Here is a 14,052-nt window from a genome sequence, read left to right as displayed (position 1 = left end):
AAATGTATTTCCCATGTGCTGTTAATTGAATTGTCATAGATCAAAAACAACTATAATAGGATTCTTTTTCCTTTTTTTTTGCCCTTTGTGAGAGGTCCATGTGTAGATGGTTTCCTTACTTGCGTAACTTGCATGCTTGATAGTGAAAAAGCCTAAAGAACCCTTGTTATGAAAAAGAGGAATCACTTAACTCAGCAAGGCAGAACAATTTTTTCATCAATACGTAGTCACAAAAACAAAAACAGAACGTTTTAACCACAATTGTTGGCTTTTATTTGAATACACAGGAGAGATAAGGGGGTATTTCTGCTATTTATTTGGTTTCTTTATTTAGATTCTGGCCAGATGACTACAAATTCAATATGTGCAATGTTAAATACTACCAAATATTCTTGTGTGCACCAAAAACAACAACCAACAACGCTCATCCTTTGAACACTTCCCCTAAATCGGTGCTTTCTTAACCCAGGGTTCAAGACACACACCCGACTTATATGATTCGTGATGATACGCGACATTTCTTGGCCTATCTGTGCTGCAAGGAATTTGCCGCGCTTAGTAATCGACGCGTGACTGTTTTGATGGTATGTCGTAGTGTTAATTTCGTCAAAGAAAACTCAACTAAAATAATTTCGTCAACACACATTTTTCACCGGACTAAAACTAGACTAGACTAGGCTAAAACCCTCATTAATAAACAATAACTTGAACTAAATCAATACAGACGCTCCCCAACTTACGAACGAGTTACGTTCCGAGCGATCGTTCGTAAGGTGAATTTGTTCGTAAGTTGCTTCAGTGCTATACTTTGTATTATAATTTATGTTTAAAGAGAATACGTACAGTACTGTACTACGTATGTTAGAGAGAGAGAGCGAGAGACACACACAGTATGTACATGTACGTAATAAGATAAATAAAATGAAGTTTAACTTACTTTTGGAAGATGTACTCGATGCTTAAGGATTTGATGGAGGAGGAGGAGGAGGAAGAGGAGGATTTTATATCATGAGAGGTTCTTCATCGTCGCTGGAATGGGCTTCAAAAGTTACTTCCTCCTCCGTAACTTCGATGTAGGAAGAAGTTGAGGGTCGAGGAGAAGAAGATGAGGGTTGATGAGTATCTTCCTTGGAGGATTTACTAGAAACTGGCCGAAAGAAGCGATCTAACGACGATTGCACAGTTTTCTTCTTTTTTCATCATAAATGATGCGGTAGCACTGTATGGCATCATTCAATTGATTTGCAACCTTTGTGCAACGTTCAATATTTGGGTCTTGCTGCTCGAAGAGTGCGATGGCTTTATCTATGAGCGACAGGCGTTTCTTCTTCTTCCTCCTCCTCGACACGTTGCTGAGCCTCCAATGCTGGGTGAGCTCTCACAGCGCCAAGCGTCGGTATTAGCGGCGGAAAGAAGCACTACAGTACTCGGAAAAAGGTGCGCAATACAAAATCTAACTTACAGCATCTCTTTCCGAACATTTTTTGACATGCGCGCATGCGCGCAGACATGTTCGTATGTACCGTTGTTCGTAACTCGAATGTTCGTAAGTAGGGGAGCGTCTGTATGCATTTTCGTCGACTAATGAAGACGAGACGAAAATGTACTAGGCTTGATGAAAACTTAGGACTAAAATCTATGGACATTTTAGTTCATGAACAAAAAGGAAAATTATACGATTTTGTAAAATCTTGTCTCGGCTAATCCGTCACTGTGACACTGTCATGTGACACACACCCTTTCAAATCTTCAGCTAGCGAGTGCAACATGCACAAACACATGGGACAGACGGTGAAAGGTTAAAAAAAAAAAAACGTAATATCAACCCAACGGCTATAACGTTCCAACAATAATGTTAATCCGACCGCTAACTAATGCTGGCTAATTTACTAGCTCATAGCATGGCGCCATAGTAGCCACTGTAATTGTGTGTTAAGTTGTTTTTCATCAAAAGATGAGAGGCATTTTTATGTAAAATAGTTTTAGATCCGAAATGTCTAACATTATCTGCTGACAAAAAATATATACAGGGGTAAAATGATTGTCCTGACTATTTTTGTTGACGAATAAAATTATGTTTCCTTGGACTAGAATAAAGACGAAATTGCTAGATTTGTAGTCGACTAAATAAAAACGAGATGAGGTTGACTAATTATGATTTAAAAAAAAAAAGTAACAAGCGTGATTGAAATTGGACTAAAACTAAAACTAAAACTGAGACTAAATTTAAAAATGGTTATGGCGGATAAAATTAACACTAGTATGTCATGTGATTTCTTTATTGTTGTAATCCCTTCATACTAACTCGATCGAGCAAAAAAATATATATATATATAATTTTTTTCAATAAATAAATTTTGCTAATTCTGTTAAGAACCACTTCCCTAAATGCTGTATATTAACACCCATACAGCGTTCAATTCCACACTTTACCCAGCACTTTAAATTGCCACATTCAGCTTCACTTTTCACAACGCCTATATTTGGCTGAGGCCACGATTGTGCCAAGACTACCTGGTAATGACACACCTAAAAAACAGAAGAGTTATTTAGAGAAGATTATGCGGTTGTTAGAAGATGAATAACCTCGGGGGCCTAACTTTCATCCCGGACCTGTCTCGACACACAGAGATAAGGTTTGGAAGTGGGAGATGAAGTGAGGGTTGAAAGAAGTAGTAAGGCTTGTCAAAAGAAAGACACAAGAGTCTTCAAACACGTTGCACTTACTGTACAGTATGTGTGCATGTGTGTGTGTGTGTGTGTTAGATTAACTCCATAATGATTTGCCTTGAGGGGCTTCATACACATTTGGCAGTTCTTCATTTCCTGCTATCCAGCCTTTTAGCTCATCAACAACATGCACACGCACGCACATAAACACACACAGACGTATACCGGTTGTGGCCTGACCACAAGGACTGTCCTCAAAGAGCAATTTAGGGGCTATATATTGTATGCATGTGTGTGTGTTTGTGTGTGTGTGTGTAGTCAGTGATTATGCAAGATCAAACCCAGCGGCTAAGGAGAATTAGCCATCATTGAGGTTAAGAATGAATGTTTTTCACCAAGAAGAGTGAAATCCGAGGACTGGAACCACACAGAGAGATGCTGAACAGAAACAAGGACTCTTTTCTTTTTTTTTTTTTTTTTTGCAATCACCAAAAAATATAAAAAATTATTTGACGCTCCAGGCAATATGAGGTGCATTTTAAGTTCAGCTGATGCAGTTTACAGTTTCATTGCAGAAAAATAAAAACATTATAACTTCCATTGTCATGCCATAGCAGTACATACACATTGGCGGTGTGCTGCAGCCTGCTAAGTGCAGTGCGAAAAGGCCTTAAACAACAAATATATTATTATGTAACTGGTGGAAGGTGAAACAGCAATGCGATATCTTACTGTATGGTACATGGTGGTGTTGTCAATCAATCAATCAATCTTTATTTGTATAGCGCTTTTCCTACAAAAAATGCAACTCAAATTGCTTTACACTTTTTCCTCTTAGGGCCATATAGAGAAAAAATTAAGGATGCAAGGGGCACTTTTATTAAATTTGTTAAACTTTGTCAAGCAAACCCATAATTTTTGAATCAAGAATTGCATATTGTTTATATATCACAGTGTGTTTAGAGAGAGAAAATATATATATACCTAAAGAGCTTTATATAAGGAAAGTAATTTAGGATTTTACAATATTTTTGGGTGGTCCAGACCGTGTAACCCACCATAAAATATCAGCCCCTACATTGAATGGCAGTCGAATCTATTTCTTTATTTGTAGGAGGAGCAATCTGTCATAAGATGACCATTTTTTAAGCAGTTACTTGTTAACCATTCATGTGATTGGGACTTTAACACGGAGCAGAAAGTGGAGTGTAAAAATAAATACATAAATAAATAAATAAATATTATTAAGAATAATAATAATTATTATTATTATTGTACTTTGTAAATACTTAATATTTGCATATTTAGAAAAACTCTACTGTATACAAAACAAATTTATTAGTAGCAGATGTCATTTTTAATGTATGCCCTGGCCCACTTCAAAACGGACGGTGGGCCAAAAATGGCCCGTGGGCCATAGTTTGGACTCCCTTGATGGAGAGGAAAGAAACGAATGACAATGAACATGAGTCTGTCTACGTTCCTTCCATTCCGTATCTTGTCCTTCCGAGCTCAAAACCTCAAATACGGCAGAAAAACAAATAACAATCATGTTGTTGGACAGTCAATTAGGACCCAAAACACTCATTTGGGATGAGCAAAATAAACAATGACATAGAGTCATTCATTAATCAGAATTTTTAATTTGTGGGACAATTTCAGAGAAGGGTTTTGAAGGGAGTTGCCCAATATATAGAGCAAGGTCCATAAAACTTTATTGGATTAGTTTAGTGTGGAAGAATATGACAACCCTGACCTTTAAAAGTTGATTGAGTACAATGCAGTGTTCATGCGTTCATGTGTCAAAGCAAGCGGCAAAAAGTGCGCCCCAGCACAGCTGGAACCCTGCACTCGGGTGGTGCGGGTGCGAATGGCTAAATTAGAAGCATTATCATAAAACACCGAGCTCTATTAAAGAAGAAAAAGCGGTCCAATAATGCAGTCCATTTACTTTTGCTGTCATGAAGGCGCCACTTTGCTGGCTACTGCACATGTGTGCAACATGTGGCTTGTCAGGCAGACCATTCAAAATGAACCTCAATGACATTTTGGGCGTGTACTAAGACACTGAGTGGATGTGATGCCCATCAATAACCTAAAGGAATTAGGATGTTTCATGCCACTTAAACAGAGAAAATAGAACCGTTTGTTTTCAGTAAAGTGCACAAAAGTTACACAGGTTTTAACGTGTTTTCTGTCTTTTTCATTATTATTGCTCACTGTAAGCATTGTGTAGGATAAATGTGCTTCATAGTTGTAATCACAGCCGTGTTTGCCTACAATATACAGTTCAACTCCACTATTTACAGTCTGTGGCTTTGTGTTAGTAATTAAAATTGAGCTACAAAGGGGGAAATGACTGTCAGCTAGATAGGGAATGGATGTTTGGAAAACGATGAAAAATACACAGCAGCCTTTGAAAAATGTGGAAAGTCATAAACAGAATGTGATTTATTTACGACCTTTGAAATAAACTTGGTGGTTTTTGATCAGCGCGGCTTCCAATACAAGTTGCCTTGGCTTTGCTGTTTGGAAGTAGCTACACGCCACCATCGAAGAAACAAATAAAAACAGCGCCCAATTGACTGTAGCTGAAAGATGCGAGATTTTCTCACAGTAGCGTGAATCACAGTTTGACCTTTTTCAGGCTTTTTAACACACTTGTTCACATTTTTGGTCATTTGAATTAAATTGAATTTGAATTAACTGTGATATGAATTCATTTGGTTGACATATGCCTACATTGTCATTACAGTGCAGGCAAGGAAAATCCACCATTTTTTGAAAGAAAGAAAGAAACAAAGAAAGAAAGAAATTTGGAGCAAAGGTTAGCCAACGTTGACGCGTGCTTGCAGATATGAGCCGGAGCAATGCCATGGGCTGTTTTGCTACTATCATTACATGTTTATTGGCAATGATGTGATAGTCGCGCTTCAATGAACTCATCTGGGCCACACACTACGTATCGCAACTGCTCATATTCACTTGATCCGCTGCAAAGTGAGAAGGAAGTCTGAATGTTTGCATTTCTGTATTTATTTATTTATCTGAGGGACCTTTTTTTTTTTGTCCAATGTCTTCCAGGAAGTGAGCGCAAACATGCCACAGAGGAGAGGAATGACAAAATCCATCTTTGTAACCTCAATTTTGGTAAGTTTTTTTTTTTTTTGCATTTATTGGGCTGTCTACATTGTATGTCTACTCATTTTGTCAATAAATAATAAAAAAAAGAAATGTTAATAAAGGATAATAAAGGAAGCAGATTCATTAAAGTAAATTAAAAACAGTAAAGGGCCCAAGATCGATCCCTGGGGTACCCCAGACTGGTACGGGAAGTTCATTTTGCAGTTATGATTATTGCACGTTTTGCTTGTTTGGAAAAAGCTAAAAAAATAAACAAATGTGTGGGTGTTCCGTGCCCCTTGCCCAAATTCATCAAGGATAGGCACTAGCTCACTCGTATCCCTAATTAGGGCAAGCGCTATAGAAATGATATTGATGGATGGATAACCAACACATGCCCCCATCCATTCACATATCATCCAAGATTTCATTGCTCATATGTGTTTCCTTCCCAAACCTCTGAATAGTGTGTAAGAAGTCATAAAACCCCTCAAAGAATCCATTCACAATCATTCACATCTGCTTTTTTTGGAACAGAACCACAAAGTAACGATTGAGAAAACATGGTAGTTTGCGTTTTCATACTTCTGTGTAACCAGATGAAACAACTTCGGAGACAAAGGATGGGCAACAAATGGGTTGGATGAGCACCACAGTCTGTGCGATGCCAAGATATATACGAATCATTTGCATATGCTACACATATAGCATAAGGAGATAAAGCTCGTTGAAGGCCACCAAAGATTGTTGCATTTTTTATTTTTTTACAAGTGGGACTACGGGTTTCGTATTTTGTACCATTTCAAGTTTTCGTACCATTTTAACAAACTAACAAATGTAACAAAATGTTTTTGCACACAATTGAATTGTACAGGACCACAGTCTAATGAGATGTAATTCATGAACTGTAAAGAAAATTCGACCTTTACTAGCTCACTATGGTGCAGTGCAAAGTAAAGGAAGTTGTTAAATGAATACCTAACGTATTTGTAAATGCTGAATACTTGATCTACAAGAGTTTGGATCTCCTTAGATTGTGAAGTTATACCTACTGAATGTCTTTGCCTCATTGTAAAATTAAAAGTAAATGTTCTTGTTTTGTTTTCGTTTTTATTCGTACAGTATTTGTCTATCATACGGTCAACAACTTCCATCCTACCATTTGAACCCCTAATTCCCTAATTGATCATGCCTTTGTGTCTCTGCAGGTGTGTTGTATGCTTGCGAGTGCAGAGTATTCCAGCTGCGGAGAGTATGAGTTCTTAAACCAGACCAGTAACAGCTGCCAGGCATGCCCTCAGTGCCAGCCAGGACAGGAGCCGCACATGGTGAGAGATTCACAAATATAGTCGTCAGTTTGTCACTTAGCTAATAGTTCAACCATAAACGACTCCAAAACAGTAGTAAACGAAAACATTCATTTAGTCATTTTTCCATCTCAAGTCCTGAAAAACATTGTTGTCATCCCCAAATGATATTCCAGTAACAATATCTTGAAACCAAAGTGTGTATTACACTTGGACCACCCGCTGTGTCCGCACACATTCGCACCATTAAGCCCAGCCAAAAGTGCCTTAACTCAAATTAACAATTCCTGTACGGTTAATCGCTTTCACTGACATTGATGTGAATGACGTGCACTAGTTAGAGCCATTTGACATTGTGACTGAAAAAAACAAAAAAAAACAGAGCAAAGGTAAAACGCTTTGTTGGGCACCTTGCAGGTCAGAAACATGCATAATTAAAAAAATAATAATAATAACAATAAGACAAGGTCTACTTTCTCATCCCAATACTAAAACAGAAGATTATATGAGGTTATAATAGGGACAAGCACTATAAATAATGGCTGCATTGTTGAAAAACACCCCTGAAAAAGAAAAGTCACCACTGCAAACTACCTCTCTGACAATGTGCCCATGAGCAAAGAAGCTGATTTTTTTTTTGATGCAACGTGTGATTCAACTGTTTTGGAATCTTCCCAAAATGCATTGCATTAGCTAGTCTCGTCCGCTAGCGTCTCATTAGTATGAAAGGCCGCACCGCAACAACATCCTTCCGTTTGAAGCCGAATTCATTACACCATTATCAACTTCCTTCCTCGTTTAGTACCTTAATCCAATAAGCACGCTGTTCTCACTGTACTCCTTCCCGTGTTTCTTCAATGAGAACCTCTGACTGATGCCGATTATCACCGAGACTAATGTAGTCAGTTTCGAGCCGAAGACAGCGAGATTAGAAAGAACCGAGGATCAATCATTCCACCGTGGCCGCTGCACTTTCGACTGCCTGTCTGATCCCTGCGGAGCCTCTAATTCATGTATGAGCTCTCAAGTGTGTGTTCAATCAAGGCGTAACCACAGGGTGCATCCTCACACTAACTCCAGAGAGCGTCTGCACGCGCATACGCACGCCCATACCCGATACAGCACAGAAATACAGACTGTGGTAAATGCAGCTAACTTATATATTATTCTATATTCCTCAGAAGACTCAACATTAGGTGTACAGTACTTGCATAATACCATTACAGTAGACGTGTTTTAATTGTGTTTTGGGTTGGGTCATGGGGTCATTGTGTTGTTATGATCCTGTATTTGTCCCTTGTGATGATGGTGTCAGTTGCTATGCAGTTGCTATGGTGCTGTATTTGTCACTCGTGACGATATTGTCAGTTACTATGCGGTTACTATAGTCCTATATTTGTCCCTTGTTATGGCGACATTGTCCGTTACTATGCAGTTGTCATGGTCCTGCATTTGTCCCTTGTGTTATTGATGATGTCAGTTGCTATGGTCCTGTATTTGCCCCTTGTGAATATACTGCCAGTTGCAATACAATTGCTATGGCCCTGTATTTGTCCCTTGTGGTGATGATGATGATGGTGATAATAATGATGTCAGTTGCTATGCAGATGCAGTGGTTCTGTATTTGTCCCTTGTGATGATAATGATGATGTTGTCAGTTGCTATGCAGTTGCTATGGTCCCGTATGTGTCCCTTGTGATGATGATATCAGTTGCTATACAGTTTCTATAGTCCTGCATTTGTCCATTGTAATGATGAGGTTGTCAGTTGCTATGCAGTTGTCATGGTCCTGCATTTGTCCCTTCTGTTATTGATGATGTCAGTTGCTATGGTCCTGTATTTGCCCCTTGTGAATATACTGCCAGTTGCAATACAATTGCTATGGCCCTGTATTTGTCCCTTGTGGTGATGATGATGATGGTGATGATAATGATGTCAGTTGCTATGCGGATGCAGTGGTTCTGTATTTGTCCCTTGTGATGATAATGATGATGTTGTCAGTTGCTATGCAGTTACTATGGTCCTGTATTTGTCCCTTGTGATGATGATGTCAGTTGCTATACAGTTGCTATAGTCCTGCAATTGTCCATTGTAATGATGAGGTTGTCGGTTTCTATGCAGTTGTCATGGTCCTGCATTTGTCCCTTGTGTTATTGATGATGTCAGTTGCTATGGTCCTGTATTTGCCCCTTGTGAATATACTGTCAGTTGCAATACAATTGCTATGGCCCTGTATTTTTCCCTTGTGATGATAATGATGGCAGTTGCTATGCAGATGCAGTGGTTCTGTATTTGTCCCTTGTGATGATAATGATGATGTTGTCAGTTGCTATGCAGTTGCTATGGTCCTGTATTTGTCCCTTGTGATGATGATGATGGTGTCAGTTGCTATACAGTTGTTATAGTCCTGCAATTGTCCCTTGTAATGATGAGGTTGTCAGTTGCTGTGCAGCTGCTTGGGTCCTGTATTTGTATTAAAGTGATACAGCAGTCAAAGTTGAAGGCTGAGACAATATTATCAGACTATGAGATAGTACACAAACTGGCACTCAATACAAAATTGAATAGATTGCATGCATGTGTTCTATATACCCTTGAAAAAAAAGATCCAAAGCACACAGTAAGTCAAAGTGACAAAACTCTGCCGCGGGCCCAACACTGTTTTATGTATGAGTCATGAGGGTCAAATAGGAAGGGAGCCTTGTGAGCTTCCTCCAAGAGATGATTCTGTCTAGCCTTAGGCCAATAATCCTCACTTCAGTGACATCCAGTTTGCGACATGACAGATAAAAGAAACATTACAGTGGAACACCTTCAAGTGCACTAACTTTCAGGATGACACCAAAGAAATATTTTTTCATATTAGTATACAACAGAGGATAGGTTCCTCCCCCCAAAATTAGCAAATGGGCGTATTTTTGCAATTTGCAAATGTAACAGGAAGGAAGTAAAATGGGTTCATTTTTTTTTTCAACCGAACTGTACGTGTGTCCGATGTGTACGTGTTGTAGACATGTGGCTACGGTGTGAAGGATGAAGACTTCTCCTGTGTACCATGTCCACATGGGAAGTACTCCAAAGGCAAATATGAGATCTGCAGACGACACAAAGACTGTGACGCCCTCTACAAAGCAACAGTGCGCACGGTGGGAACGCCAGACAGCGATGCAGAGTGTGGACCCTGTTTACCAGGGTAAGACAAACACAACAATATAAATGCAATGAAAACATTTGCAAGAGGACAGGAAAAATGCCATGCAGAGACAAAAACAAGATTTTAGATATACCTATTAGGAAGATCTAATGATATGCATTGTTCTTGTTTGAACATAAAAGTCATTCTCCCTCTAATGTGATCAGCTCTATTCTTTATAGCAGCCTGAAGCAACATTTTGAAGTTCATGGTCCTCATTTAATTAATCAAATCAATCATTTTCTAGCTCAAAACCGGAAAATAAGCTTATTATATTTCCCCCGAATAGTATGGCAGTTTAAAGAGAAGCTTACAAATTTGATACTGAATTTTAACCTCCTTGGAATGTAGGAAAACATTTTTGTTTGAGTGCTATAGGATTTCAATCACCTTAAATTCATCCTAATGCTAATTTGTTTTTGTTACTTAAGGTGGCAAAGTATACCCATGACATGGGCCCAACTTTTGGAAATTTGGGTTTTTCTATCTTCAGGTTGCCGGTTACATGAAAGTACATTCCCACTCAGACATATAAGACTCAAGTGTCATTCACAGACTCCTCGTTGTCTCCTTATCTTCAGTTTCAACTCAGACCTGTAGCAAACCATCTTTAGTGCCTACAGGCTAAATTTCATCATCTTGTCAGGTCTTTGTTTTATATACAGGATAACATACTGCACTCTACTTTGTCTCCCCCCCAAAATATTCCACACTGCAACTTTACTTGGTACATTCTTCTTAAGAGATTGTCTTTCAAAGCTGATTTTACATTTGCTGACTGATTTGTTTTGTATTTCATGCAGGTATTACATGCTGGAGAACAGACCCAGAAACCTCTATGGGATGGTTTGTCATTCCTGCCAGAATGCACCGCCCAACACCAAAGAATGTAATAACGCAAAATATGTATTTTCTTTCTTTAGCCATTGTTTCTGTATCCTTAGTCTTCGTAGTTCAGCTAAATATACACTCAATTTGCATAATCTCTTCAATCCCTTTGACTGCCGGTCGTATGTCAAAAATATTGGCAACATTGTAGAGTGTAGAGTTCTACACCATGCATCAAAGAATCGATTATTTGTCCCACCCCTAAAACATGCACATACTTGTCTTGTAATCTGTGAATTAGCTCCGTGTATGAGTGTGTGCGTTTGCGCAATTAAAACGTCAGGGAGTTTGAGAACGATGATTAGCATGTTAGCACTTGTGTTAATACTTTGGTAGACATTTTTTATGTCATGTCAATTTTAGACCATTTTGATACATTATGGCTCCCGCCCATGCAATTAAGTAAGGGGCATTTACAACTCCAGTCCAGACTTCTGACACACCTCTCCTATGTAACCAGAAAACGTGTGCACAACCACGTAAGAGGCACGACTTTTTGGCCCTTTTCTTTTCCGTATTCAAGTCTTGCATAGTTTTTCTCCCAGTATAGTTGACAATTCGGATAGGGACTAGGACAGCCCACCAAATAGCAAAAATCTGTGTATTACTGATGCCCATTGAAATGCAATAATAATAATAATAATAATAATAATAATAATAATAATTATTATTATTATTATAAGTATAGTTATAATTATAATAATGATAATAATAATAATAATTATTATTATTATTATAATAAGTATAATAATAATAATAATAATAATAATAATAAAATAATTTAAACACCAACAAACATTCAGAAAACACGGGAAAAAGTAAATATTATATATAAATATATAATAGTATACAGTATATATATAATATAACATTTTCCACAAAAAACAGGGGCTAAAAAAAGCCAAAATATTTCAAACAAAACAAAAAATTAATCTGTGCATACAGTATAATCGGTCTCGTGGATGCCAAACCGAGACGATGCAGGGGTCGACTATTAACTGTTAACACAGCATCTGTAAAACTCTGTGAAGTGAATCCCTGAGGCTCAAGGGCGCTCCACAGTTTTCCCCGCGGTCTGCCACAGATGCCAGTACATTCCCTCCCGGCCTGTCACGTTCTGATGAGGCCTCTCGCTTTTCTCTATCAATGCGTTCTACTAATTAAACACGGACCGCATGCAGTTTTGGAGCACATTTGTTGCCCTGTCAGACTTGAATGAAACAAAACCACAAGACCTGAAACAGAGTTCCAGTTCAAGTTTATAATCTTATCCGGGGAGTGTAAATACACATTGGAAGATGTTTGGAGCCACGGGGCACGTAAATGTGTGCGCGTGTTGTGTCTGCGTACGTACTGAAAGTTTGTGGCTAAGATCAGAGGAAGTAGAGGTTTTCACACTGTTGAAAAAAAGATGATGATACATTAGCTAATCAATAAGCTACTACAGAATTCAGATAAAGGAATACGTCGAGTACACCAAAATCCATCTCAGGGAGCGGCCATTTTGTTACCTGTTTTCTAAAGCTGAGCTGTGATTGGTTGTTACCTAAGACCTGAGCAACTGTGATGCCATTTTCACTCGACAGCAAGTAGCAAAATGGCCGCCTTCTGATATTTTCGTCTTGATGAGAAACATATTTCACTAACTTCCCACCCGACCCGCCCACATGTCACTTTAGGGTCTCCATAGTGAAGGAATATGTTTGTGTCACAGGTTTGCAGACCAATGTGCCGGTCCAAAAACCTCAGGTCGATCCCGGAAGCACCACCGTGTTCCCTCATCTTCAAAAAGGTACGCATTAGCACGGTTACAGAAAATACACAAAGAAAGTCATGAATGTAACTAACTGCTAATTTGTCGTCTATGTCTCAGATCCAACAGGACAAGGTCACCTAGCAACAGCTCTCATTATCGCCATGTCAACCATCTTTGTCATGGCCATCGCCATCGTTCTCATCATTATGTTTTACATTCTGAAGGCCAAGCCAGGCGGCCAGGGTGAGCGCACACAAAAAACAAACACGCAAACATGCTTTTTACGTGTTTATTGACGCTCGCGTTATCTGTTTGCAGCATGCTGCAATGGACAGGTGAAATCAGTTGAAGCTCAGACTAATAAACAAGAAGACAAGAAAGACGTTCCGGGTAGGACAACACACACACACACACATGCAAATGTTCACACACTTCTCACAACAGTGAGAATGTTCGCATGCACACTCACCCTGGTTTAAATTACCTTGTGTTCACATGATCCATTTGTAAAAGTTTTTAATACTTCACAGTGATTAAAAAAAAAAAAAAAAAAAAAAGTGTTTTTTTCCAGCTAATACCTCATTTTGGGGGGCAAAGCCAAAAAACACTAGACAGTGAAACTATTCGAACCATAAATCCTACAAATATATTCAAAGTGAAATTAAAAGAAACTTCTAGGCTATATTAAACTGTAGAGGTAATGAAGAATCGAGCAAAACATTACATGAGAGAGATTATTAACCGATTCTGTTATTACCATCTGTGAGTGTTTCATTTTTTTTCCACAAGATTTTCATTACAAACTGCAAATAATGTACAAGCCAATAACAGGTTGTAAAAAGTTTCCGTAAACTTGACTCACACGTGAAACCATTTTAAAAAAGAATAGCTTACAAAATATGCAACAGATGCATTTCAAATTGAATCAAACTAAAGTGAAAATCATACGCTAGTGTAATGACAGTGCAGGCAGCATCCTGATTGCAGTAAGCCAAACTATAATTAGAATTTCCATCTTTGCTTTAGTGACGGTAAATGAAAATCACACAGTCCTGCAAAAAAAGCCTCTACAATCCAACACAGGTAATAATAGTTTATTCTAAACTGTGTTTTTA

General features: G+C 38.4%; 1 protein-coding gene and 1 long non-coding RNA gene across 4 annotated transcripts in view; one reads left to right on the top strand and one right to left on the bottom strand.

The window, feature by feature from the left end:
- LOC144060648 (uncharacterized) overlaps positions 1-14,052 on the bottom strand; it is a 36,537-nt gene that overhangs the window by 7,260 nt on the left and 15,225 nt on the right. The gene's annotated exons all lie outside the window — the stretch shown is intronic.
- The window catches only part of edar (ectodysplasin A receptor), a 31,578-nt gene that overhangs the window by 9,341 nt on the left and 8,185 nt on the right, over positions 1-14,052 (top strand). The window contains exons 3-9 of the mRNA XM_077580373.1: positions 5,755-5,820; positions 7,002-7,121; positions 10,112-10,293; positions 11,097-11,182; positions 12,896-12,973; positions 13,055-13,180; positions 13,256-13,327. Coding sequence (XP_077436499.1) covers positions 5,770-5,820; positions 7,002-7,121; positions 10,112-10,293; positions 11,097-11,182; positions 12,896-12,973; positions 13,055-13,180; positions 13,256-13,327 — 715 coding nt within the window. The 5' untranslated portion in view covers positions 5,755-5,769. The remainder of the gene's footprint in view (positions 1-5,754; positions 5,821-7,001; positions 7,122-10,111; positions 10,294-11,096; positions 11,183-12,895; positions 12,974-13,054; positions 13,181-13,255; positions 13,328-14,052) is intronic.

The sequence above is a fragment of the Vanacampus margaritifer genome, chromosome 11 (assembly GCF_051991255.1).
Source record: "Vanacampus margaritifer isolate UIUO_Vmar chromosome 11, RoL_Vmar_1.0, whole genome shotgun sequence".
Classification (NCBI taxonomy): domain Eukaryota; kingdom Metazoa; phylum Chordata; class Actinopteri; order Syngnathiformes; family Syngnathidae; genus Vanacampus; species Vanacampus margaritifer.
Note: the sequence above shows the minus strand (reverse complement) of the source record. Positions and strands in the feature narration are given on the sequence as shown.